The sequence below is a fragment of the Strongylocentrotus purpuratus genome, unplaced genomic scaffold (genome assembly GCF_000002235.5).
Source record: "Strongylocentrotus purpuratus isolate Spur 01 unplaced genomic scaffold, Spur_5.0 spur5_scaffold_19, whole genome shotgun sequence".
NCBI lineage: Eukaryota > Metazoa > Echinodermata > Echinoidea > Camarodonta > Strongylocentrotidae > Strongylocentrotus > Strongylocentrotus purpuratus.
Window position 1 is genome coordinate 33,155,573 of NW_022145604.1, and position 12,140 is coordinate 33,167,712.

General features: G+C 34.8%; 1 protein-coding gene across 1 annotated transcript; it reads right to left on the bottom strand.

Annotated features, from left to right (window-relative positions):
* Positions 1–4,807: 4,807 nt before the first annotated feature.
* LOC115925930 (tripartite motif-containing protein 2-like) lies at positions 4,808–6,913 on the bottom strand. Its single transcript, XM_030989977.1, has one exon. The coding sequence runs from the start codon at positions 6,818–6,820 to the stop codon at positions 4,859–4,861; it is 1,962 nt and encodes a 653-aa protein (XP_030845837.1). The 5' UTR covers positions 6,821–6,913; the 3' UTR covers positions 4,808–4,858.
* Positions 6,914–12,140: the final 5,227 nt, after the last annotated feature.

Genomic DNA, 12,140 nt, shown 5'->3' on the forward strand with positions numbered 1-12,140 from the left:
CAATTCCACACCGTTTCTTTCACAATGCAATCACATTGCTTTCTTAGCAGTCAGGTAAAATAACCACCACCATTCCACATGACCAGAACTCAACTTTATCTTTAATGCCCGATTTCAACGAAACTAAACGTTCAATGTTGAATTACACCCTCTTTACAATACCACTCTCAAATTTGGAAACAGACATCGTAAAAATGCGACAAGTTCCGTTTATCTAGGAACTTTTGTCATTCAAAGTTTTTTTAAAAAACATTTTTATTTCCGAAAATATACTTTTTTTTTTCTATCTCTGTTGCTGTAAAATATTCGGTTACAAAAAACCATATTAACGAAACCTCTCTCACGTAATAATCACAATCATAATAATTTTCTGTAATAACCATACAACCGAAACCGTCATCAAAATCATCCTTCTCCATCACCCTCCTGACATTTACGTCATCATCCTCGTTTGCTTCTTCATCACCATCACAACACCATCTTAATCACTACCACTATTATTATAATCATCGTCACAATAATCATCATCATCAGCATCATTAACATTATCATCACCACTACCATCATCATCACCATCATCATCATCATCATCACCACCATCATCATTGTCATCATCATCATCACCACCATCATCATCATCACCATCATCATCACCACCATCATCATCATCACCATCATCATCACCACCATCATCATCATCACCATCATCATCACCACCATCATCATCATCACCATCATCATCACCACCATCATCATCATCACCATCATCATCACCACCATCATCATCACCATCATCATCATCACCATCATCATCACCATCATCATCATCACCATCATCATCACCATCATCATCATCACCATCATCATCATCATCATCACCACCATCATCATCACCACCATCATCATCATCACCATCATCATCACCACCATCATCATCACCATCATCATCATCACCATCATCATCACCATCATCATCATCACCATCATCATCACCATCATCATCATCACCATCATCATCATCATCATCATCATCATCATCCCCATCATCATCATCATCATCACCATCATCATCATCATCACCATCACCATCACCACCATCATCATCATCATCATCATCATCCCCATCATCATCACCATCATCACCATCATCATCTTTATCACAAGCATCATTCACCATCATTATCAGAATTATTGGCTATTATTGGTTCTGCATTCTATCATCTGTAAAATGAATTGTAACCATGCATGAGTATTACCAAGGGGTAGGAGAAGCCTTGGTCATCATCATCATCATACTCAGCAGTACCTTGATGCTAAATCCACTTTCTTACATTACGGGTGACACAAATTCTTGTTTGAATTCAATAGTGCTCAAATATTACAATTTATTTTGTCACTCACAATAAGACTGATACATATACATGTTATAGAAGGAAGGAAATGTTGTTATAAAAGTTCTACTATACCAAGTTTTATGATACCCTCTACATTGATTCAATCTACAATCATATCGATCGTGTACGATATTGATTTGAAACGGGTCAGCTCGCGACTTATCCAAGATAATCACTGAACCTGGCAGGTAAGTTTGTCCCAATTAACCGTTCATACACATACAGAACATATTTTAGGTTATAGTTGTAATACATTTTGTCTATACATCTACTTATACATTCCTTATTCTGTTCTTTATATTACGAAACAATATACATCGTATACAAAGGATGTCGAAGAGAAAACCGAGTTCTGGTAAATAATTAAAATTATTTTAAATCTTTGTATGTTATTTTAAGAGAATATAATTGTAGGAATATCTCCTGAAAAAGATCGCTATTAAAATACCAAATATGACAAGATATAGCTGAAGACTTTGGTTCACAATTTTATGCGGAGACCAATATACCCATGGCAGCGATCTGATCTTCAGCAAGATTTAGTCTGTTAGTCAAAGCTTTTTCTATTACCGGAATGATAATTCAAAACCTCACAGTATACATGAAGACTTTACTTACTGAACTTTCCCTATTTGCTTCTTGGCAGTATCTTTCACAGTGTCAGCACACAAGTGATTTGACTTTGATATGGATTAATGTTGGTTATCTTCCTAACATAAGTATATGCATACTTATTTCATTCTTAGTATTGTTTACATGTTTTCTTCCCGTGATTTTTCAAGTTTTTATTAAAAATATATTCTGTTAAATGAAATATTGATGTAACACGTGAAATATTTTTCATTTTAAAGGCAATTTACTTGTTTGACCAGAACTCATCTTAATCTAAATTCTAAAAGAACATAAATATACACATCAAGTTATACAGTTTTTGTACAGTTTAGGATGACCCATTTTCTACAAATAACTCTGTAAGCTTTAGGAGTTCGGGATTACCATGTGATGTGAAAGAGTGCTCTCCTTTGGTTGATCTCAATTATGATTAATTTTGAGAGTTATCAATAAAATATACAGAACTTGTACTTTTTAAACTTCGCTAACAATTTTATTCTTTGGGATAACCACAACAAATTCTCCTTACCATTGACGTATAAATTCTATAATTTCTCTTTAACTCTTTATGCATCTACTTTCTCCAAGAACTTGATTTACAGAATGAAATGATAATACAGGGATAGTACCCTACCTAAATAGATGGACATGTATAACAAAAAGGGTATTTTCGATTTCGCCTTGTGTATAATAAAGGCCTACTTTGAAAGACGATGGAGTATCACGTTTACAAGGTCATTTCGTGGTGGTCTCCACATAAATATGTATTAAACATACAGCTTCATGTTTCTAAACCTTTTTTTGTTGTTTACATGACAGCGAATTCCACCAAAAACAGCTAGTAATTATTAGTTGGAGCACTAATTTCTAGTTTTTTGTTTTCAATATAAAATATTTCATAGTCATATATATATTCAAGTTTCTATTTTAAATTTTACTTCTACTCATAAAAAAGATAACTACAATAAAAGCATATACTTAAGAACAAATTAAGAACATTTTATACATGAATATATACGTTTACCTATACGTGTACATAAGCTGATAAGTGAGAAAATGAAAGAAAATGAATAACTAAATTCAGAGTGGAGGAGCCGACAGAGGCCAAAGACCTGTCAAGGGCTAGGTCGTTGTAGTCTTGCTTGATTTAAAATATTATTCTAAAACATTAGTAATTGAAAAAGAAAGAAGTAAAGAAATAGGTAATTATTATTATGACGATTCACAGCATGTGAGTGAATACCTTTATTTCAGTAATTCAGTAAATCATTGAAGAAAGGTTTATAGTGACTCTTATGTGTCATCAGGAATATTTACAAGTATGACAATTCACAATATGGGTACATACATTTATTTCAAGAATTCAGTAAACAGCACTTTGATTTTCTCTTGATGTAAAGATACTCTGTTCCTTTTGCAGCCAACCTCAAATTCTGTAGAACTTTGCAGGAATTATGAATATGTCATGTATATCCTATCTGGGAAATTTAAACATTAGCAGTGTCCTTATATTCAAATTATGCAATACAACCTGTTTACTTGCTAGACTTTATTGTCAGACACTATTGCCAGTATTGAGTGACTGACTGGCTTTTTCTTCTTCTTTGGTAATAACATACATAAAATGAGCTGTAAAGGATTTGTCTACATCCATAACCCACTTCTTGTAATGGCCAAAATTAAACTGATTGAATCTTTGCGCAGCATAAAACGTACGACCATGCGGTACAATGGTCTTAAAATCAAGACTATTACTTATTGGCTCACATAGGTCGGTTTGACAACTAATAGTCGTTATTTTCCCACTTAAAGACATTTTCAAGCCCCATTCTTTTAAGGGGAGTTCTAAATTAGTATTATCTTTTAAATGCCATTGGAATTTAACCTTTTCCTTTTTTTTTTTATTTGGCCTGCAAAAGGGACATAGTACCCTTAAGACATGTTTAACAGTGACCCTATCAATGTATACTACACTCTTCGAGTGTTATAATCTTGAGCCAACCATGCTAACGGCTTCATTTCTCATTATCATACTATATATAACATATTCTCTTATGATATAATCTCAAAGGCCTAATTATGAGGTATATAAACAATAACAATAATCCAATCTACGTTCATAAATCTACTAGTATTCCGATTCCACGTAAGCTTCTATACCAGGTAAAGTAAAATGAAGAGATAAGCATGCCATAATGAAACATACATTTTTGCGGCAAACAACATAAGAGTACAAGCATGTGTACTTTAAGCAATTGTATATCGTATTGTATATTGCAATTACATATTTTAAAAGATGCATAGGCCAATTTTTTAAATATATCAATTACATTTAATTTTCACCTTCATTAAATATGTATTATCACTATTATTATAATTCTTATTTATTCATTACATTTGTATGCTATTTTCATATAACACAAATCTGATAATACGTAATATACATACGTAATATATATATTCTTGCAAAGATAGGAATTCAGATGAGTGATCAGATGAGAGTAGAACAGTGGGAGGAGAAAAGACAACAAAGACAGCAGCTAGTTACGGCTTCAAAAGCATAGCCACAAATGACTTTTGTCTGCAGCAACTGCAACAGGGTCTGCCTCTCTAGGATTAGATTGTTTAGTCACAGCATAAGCTGCACATCAAGAAACTAATTAGTACAACTAGCGAAACATTCTATTGTTTTTTGAGACAGACAGATGCCAAGGATTATATACATATATTATATTAGAATATCTTGTATAATTTATTTCAAGAGAATAATTGATAGTCATAATACATCACGTTAGGAGAAAATTGCCCATCTTTCACATTTGTATAGTCCCCTGATCCTAGACTGATATCATTCATGGACGGCATGGTGTGGTGGTTAGTTTAAATATATAGAGTCTATCAGGAGTACAGAAAGCAATCTCCCCTGATCGGAACTCGCGCATATAGTACCATCTACGTTTATCGGGATTCTCAATCTTGTGATCAGAGATGAGAGTCTTGACGTGTTTAAGTTCGCTGGTGTACTTATCGATACTAACCAACCCATCAGCATGCTTGACCCGAGCGATCAGGATTGAATTATTCTGAGTCACAGCAGCGTATACTGGAGTCATTTCTAATTCTTCCTTGTGTTTTACATTGCCATGTTTGTCAATTATTCTTACCCTATGACTATCTTTGATGATCAATAGGTCATTATAACTAGTGATCTGCTCAGGGGTATACCCATGGCATGGTATCTCCCTGATCGCCTTCCCACCTGCTGGAGAGAACACCAGAATCCTCTTGGGTACTTTCCAGTAGCTGACATAGATCAGATCATTACTGTCTACAGTGAGACTACCAATTATACCTTCATCTGTACTCAGAGTATCAAACGTTACATCCAGCTTCTCATACTCCTGTGTGTACATTGTGATAACATTACTGCTATGCACTACCACATGTCGACTATCAGACAGATATCCTACGTCACGGATATTGACATCCTCGAGGACTGTCCTCTGCAGCGGACCATCAGCAGAGAAGATATCGATTCCCCCAAATCTAGATCCCACTGCCATTCTCCCATCGGGTGTAGTAGCCATGCCGTTCATGCAATCTTTCTTAGAAAGTTCTACATCACATACCGACACACATTTCACTACCCTAACCTCACCAATGTTCAACTGATCAGATCGATTGTTACGTGTGAGCAGTATACATGCAACGACGATCAGGAATCCTACCATAACGATTCCGACAGGTTTCTTCTGCAGCTGACCAAAGTTCAACTGACATTTAGGTGTCGATGTAATTTGCTCTGCATGGTCAGCTACATCCGTAGCCAGCTTATTCTCTGGATCAGCCCTACCTAGTACATGCTCCAGCTCACAAGACAATGTATCACGAATAACAATGATATCACCTTCTAATGGAGCCTTCATGCAATTACCCGCTAACAAACTAGCACTCTCAATACTCGTAATGAACCTCTCATCAACATCTTGCATCTCATCCAAGCTTTTACATAATCTCACTTCTTGAGTTTCCAACTGCTTGTCTGATTCTGCTTTCCTCTCGTTTAATTTCTTGAGTGATTCTTGATAACTTTTGTTGTTGTCAGCCTTTTTGTCGGCAATGTGATCCGTGACACGCTTCTTTTGAGTCATGATGCAGGTCAGGTGATTCTTGATGGCTGTAATTTTTGTCTCACCTCGCGCTTGTAGAGATTCAATTTGTGTCTTGGTAGAAGCATTGTAGTCCTTAGCTTTCTGAACTGTGTGACCTTTATTCTCATGATCCAGCAACCTACATCTCAAGCAGATGAACTTCTTACAGGTGACACACACATCAGTACAGATGTATTTTTGTTTATCTGCTTTGTGTTCCTGGCAGTAAACTTCATTTTCGAGGATCACCCTTCCCTCTCTGACGTCTTCTATTCTCACAACTCTATGCTGGAGTTGAGCCGGCCATTTGTTATGATTCTCAAGGCATGTGCTACACATATTCTTACCACACTCACAACAGAAATGTACAGCTCTCGAGTTTGAGTCACACAACTCACAGACTTGCTGGCTATTTATCACCTCATCAATGAGAGACTTAAGAGGAACATTAGTATTTAGATTCATGACATTGCCACCTGTCACAGATGTTTCGCTTCGACAGATAGGACATGTTAGAGAATTTTGTGAAGAGCTTTTAAGAATATTATCAAGGCATTTCTTACAGAAAGTATGTGTACATGATAACTGCTTCGGATCACTGAGCAGCTCTAAACAAACAGGGCACTGCAAATTGCGTGAAATTCTGTGTACGAATTCCGACATTGTGATTCTCCTATATTAATTTACACTGATATGATAAATAATGCAAACAACAATAGTACATCAATGGAGAATTTTCACCCGTTAATTGGTGAATATCCCTATATTCCCTGGCTTTGGTACAAAAATCACCAGTTCCAGTGGATAATGGTTTTTATCAAGTTTGACTTACCATCCTTTGTTATTATCCACCTTCAATCACGTTAATAATAACATAAACCGGACTAAAATAATCGGATTAGGACGGGGGATCATCTTGCTTTTAGCCAACGGTCTTATCGGTAGTTATTCAGAAACCGTCCGATAACGTTATGACACAGTATTTTCTTCTTCTTATAGTAAGGGTTACAACTAACTAAAGTAACTTAGTGTAATGAGATGAGCGAGTGTGTTTACAGTCGGGTATATTCTCCTTCCTGTCGTCGACCACCGCATACTATCTGCTGCAGAACAAGTCAGGAAGCAGTCTGATGAGGACTGAAGATTATCGCATTTCTTCTGATCCGTACTCCTCACACAATGTGCTAATAGGCCCTAAAATTGAAAATGAATTAAAAAGATACAAATAATAATTGGGTCCTATAAACCCAGCGTACCAGGTTAATACTGCTGTTCCTGCAGGCCCTCGATTATTATTAATCGACCAATTGTCAGTTACCCATTTACACCTGGGTAGAGGGTGGTGAATATGGATCGTCGTCTTGCCAAAGGAAGTTAATGCTGAGCTGGTATTCGAACCATCAACCCTTGGATTAAGAGTAACGTGATTAATGAACCACTATACCACGAAACTTCCAAATATGACCAGTCGAATCAATACGATGTGACAGTGAAGAACAATTATATGTATGATTATCATTATAAAGTATGTGGCGTCACCAGGGAGAGCGGGATAGACAGAGATAAAGAGAGGGGAATGGGCGGGGGGAGTTGAACAGAAAAATGTTTTACCGATCTCAGTGTCAAATCTTTGCTATGGTTTCATTTTAGAATCATCGATAACTAATAGTAGATTATTTACAAAATATAATATTTTCTGTTATCATGGAAACTTGCTTCCAACCAGCATTAAAAACATAAATCAACATGAATAACAGATATACAGCGTGATGAATATGAACACGGACAGAAAGAGAGTCAGAGGGTTTTGTCTATTAAGGTGGGATTTTTAACCGAAATCTGGCACATCACCCGAATAATATTATTTAGACATGATTTAATATGGACTGGTTCGGAAACTTTTGCTAAAGAATGGATTGGATTGTTATTTTGAAGTCTTGTATCATTGTGTAAGGGACCCTTATAATAATCCGTTCTGGATTAAAATTTGGAGCGCCTTGTATTAACTGCAAATTACTATGTGGGTTGGCTTGGATCAGATTAACGAAATTCTCTTGTAATATAATTCCTAAATAAGCAGATAAAATAAAGTGTAATTGATATTAACTAAGAAGTGCATGTGGAAGAGTGTTAGCATATTCCCAGGTGCTAGGCCTGTGACCACAAAAAGGAAATGACAGGGAATACAAAATTAAAATGAGGTATGTCCCTATAAAATTGGCCCGTGTGCGGCAGTAGTCAACGAAATTGAATAGAGCGCTGTTCGTCGAACCTGTATGAATGAATGTATATGAATATGTACTGCGATTATTTCCCTTTGGTCATGATTATATCAAACACCACAATATAACAGGAACTTACATGAGTCTGTGAAACTCGTATCCACGTTGTCCTCATAAAAGATTCTTCTTGGCTGTCAATATGTTGGATCTAGAATAAAAAGGTAGACATATTTGTAAAATTGAGAACCATCTATCGTCATATTTTGTCTGTTATTGTACTGAAAAAGCATGTTGAACTGAATGACACAAACGCTAGCAATTGTTAAGATACAAAGTTAATCACTTGAGAGAAGAATCTCGGGAGATTTGTGAAGTCCAGTTAACAATAGCAGACTGCCAGTCAGCGGTTAATGAAATGTCAACATGTAAATCACCAAATAATGATGGCCACACAAAGGCATTCTATGTCACATTCTGGGACATTGTATCTGACCCCTTACCATCGGCCCTAAATTATTCTTTGTAATATCACAATTGTCTGCTAGTCAAAAACAAAGTGTTATTACATTTATTTTGAAACCCGACAAGGATATTTTTTTGAAGATGATTGCCGACCCATGTCATTGATGAATGTTAATTTGAAATTCTGCTCAAAAGTACTTCCGACTCGATATTAGAATGTACAGGATGTTTTTTATTACTTAAATACTAATGAAAACAAGGATACTTTTATTGTATCAGATGAATTGATTTTGAGAAAATCCTTCAATTCAATAAAACATGAATGTATTTGTAAAGCACTGGAGTCTGTATGTTTAGGTCTAACATTTATTAAATTGGTTTCTAACCATGTACATACTACTTGTGGTAGGTCCATGTTCAAACACTCTATTGTAACACTGAAGGATGTGTACTCAATAATGGCACCTCAACCAGGTATTTCCCCCATCTCCAGAGGAGTAAGAAAATGAGTCCTTTTTATCCCCGTACCCTTTTCCTATTGTTTGTTTGTTTGTTTGATTGGTTTTATTTCTGCGTTCGAAAAGATACAAATTCAAATTGAAAGTACACAAATTCGAATAATAACAAATACAATGAATAAAATGTTTACAAAAATAATTAAATAGAAAAAATTATATACAATTATATCATACGATAAACATGTACGAAGCATACAAATAAGATAAGAAATACATAGTAAATATTTTCCAATAAATTTGAGAGGTTATTTAGAACGTAGCATACCACCATCGCAATTCAAATGTTAGCTTCTAGTTTAAGAAATATGAAAAAATTAGAGGTTTTAATTTTGGCTCAATTAAATCAAAACTATCATTGCATTCAAATGATTTTTGTGCATTTAAACAAAATTATAATTTCGTTGAAGTATTATTAGATGTGCTAAAGCAATTTGGTAAATATCTTAATCTCACATTTAAAACAGAAAAAGCAAAAATATTGAAGACTAGAAAGCATCGAGGTCCTCAGATTTTTGAAGCTATCCGCCTAGTCGATACTATCAGAATCTTATGAACAGAAGTTGGGTACAATTCTTAAGATTATCAGGTACAAAAACGGAAGGATATACTCCTATCACTTAGGCGAGAACTACATGTATAGACATAAAGCAATGTTACATTATTTGGTAAAATACATATCATTACTTCTTTTGGTATATCTAAGTTATTTACGTATTCTCATTAATTCTAAGGATTGAAACTTATTTTACGCTTTTCTATGGAAAGGGAAGGACATAGTTAGACAAAATGTTAGTATACAAATATTTGAAAAAGGAGGTCTCAAAATAGTAGATATAAAATCCGTAATGTCGGTGGACTAGCAGTTAACTTGGATTTTAAGAATGAAGAGTGGAAGCAATTAAAGTTCGTTCAATGCTTTAAACTATTATACACAGACAATATGGTGGTGCTTTTCTTCTTAACTGCAACTTTAATACTGATCTGTTAAGCGTACATCTACCTCCATTCTATGCCTCTATTGTTGGACAATGGTCATGGCTATGCTCTTCTGTAGAGGATGAATGTTATGCTTATAAGATAATATGGAACAATTTTGAGATACAGGTTGACAATAAAATTATTTTTGTGTAAACATTTGTTCGTAAAAGGAATTGTAACGAGACATCATATTGAGTTGCCAAATGGTGCAACGAACAGATACAACTTGATGAAAAATCAATTCAACATCAATGGGAATTAACACAAGGAGTAGCTTCATGCATACATAAGGGCAGTAAATAAAAAACGTAGTCAGGTTCACAAAGATGAAATAGAGGAAATTACTGAATACTGATGAGGCTACCCTGGGTAAACAATACATATTATTATTATCATTATTATTATTATAGTGATGCCAAATAGAAGTAGACATTTGTATGTAAACTTTGTTGAAATAACGAGAGAGCAATATCTAAGCTATTTTCGTTAACAAAATATGTATGATTTTTAGTGGTACTGAATTCTAAAAAGTACGAAAAATTATAATCAATACAACTATCGATACAATAGCACGAGAGTTCAAGTTTAAAGTCTTGCATAATATTCTGTTTTTTGATTACAAGCTTTGCAAAAATGCATGAAAAGCCTTCTCCAGAACGTTTGTTGGCTTTAACAAAATAAGAAACTAAAAAAAAAAGGAAAATGGCAATGTAGCTATATTCAGACGTTTTGGAATAAAACCAAACGTTTGCTGTCCAATTTTTAGTTATATTATCTGGATAAAAAAAAACAGTAATCGTATGAAATGTTTGAAAGCACTCACAAAGTATAATAATAATCAAGTTTTTCTAATAGCAAAACGTTGTATTTACCTGTGCATGAACAAGACACACAAGCCAGGCATTGATTTTTTTAAAAGGATGCTATTTACTTTGTATGAACAAGAAAAATATATTGCAAATCGAAAAGGCAAGTTATTATCACCATAGACAATGGAATTGTGTACTACCAATTTAAGTTTTTATTCTCTTTATTATACATGTACTTCATAGACGCGTTTCAAGCTTTTGGTATGTTTTTTAAATGCATCAATTATGCAAAAGATTTATTGTATCCTCATATGGAATATTTTTGGTGAACTGAAAAGTATCTTTAACATATCTTTGAAATATTTGTAATACAGTCAAACCTGCTTTAGTGACCACCTGTCTACAGAGACCACTTGTCTACACCAAGCACATTTTTTGTTTCCCTTAAAAATGGTTTCTCATTGAAACATGTACTAAAGGAACCTGTCTACAAAGACCACTTTTTGTGTTTCCCTTGGGCGGTCGCTGTAGACAGGTTTGACGGTATATATATACATATAGATAAGATACAACGGCAGACGTTCCTTATAATGCTTACACTACAATATTAATCATTGGGCAACATTTATTCATGGACTATATTAAATGTGAAGAACAATCTTACCAAATCTGTTTGAAAGCCTTCTAATTGGAGCCAAGTGTCATCCCAAAAGGGTTCGAACAAAGCTGAAAACGTCGATTTCAAGAAGCTGAAGAAACAAATCGTGTCGTTGTTGATAGAAGTCTCACTGTGAAATAATGAACAAGTTAGTTCCTAGTTTGAGTAATACCAATCCTACATGGGAGGAATGAACCAATTGTATGAAGCCAGCTGTCTGTCTCTCAGTGGGTTGAATAATAATTCAACTTATAATGTCGTCACAATTTCAATGGAATCAGTCAGGTAGAGTATTTAGGATCTGTAACTGGAGAGGGGGGGGGGGGGCGGGGACAC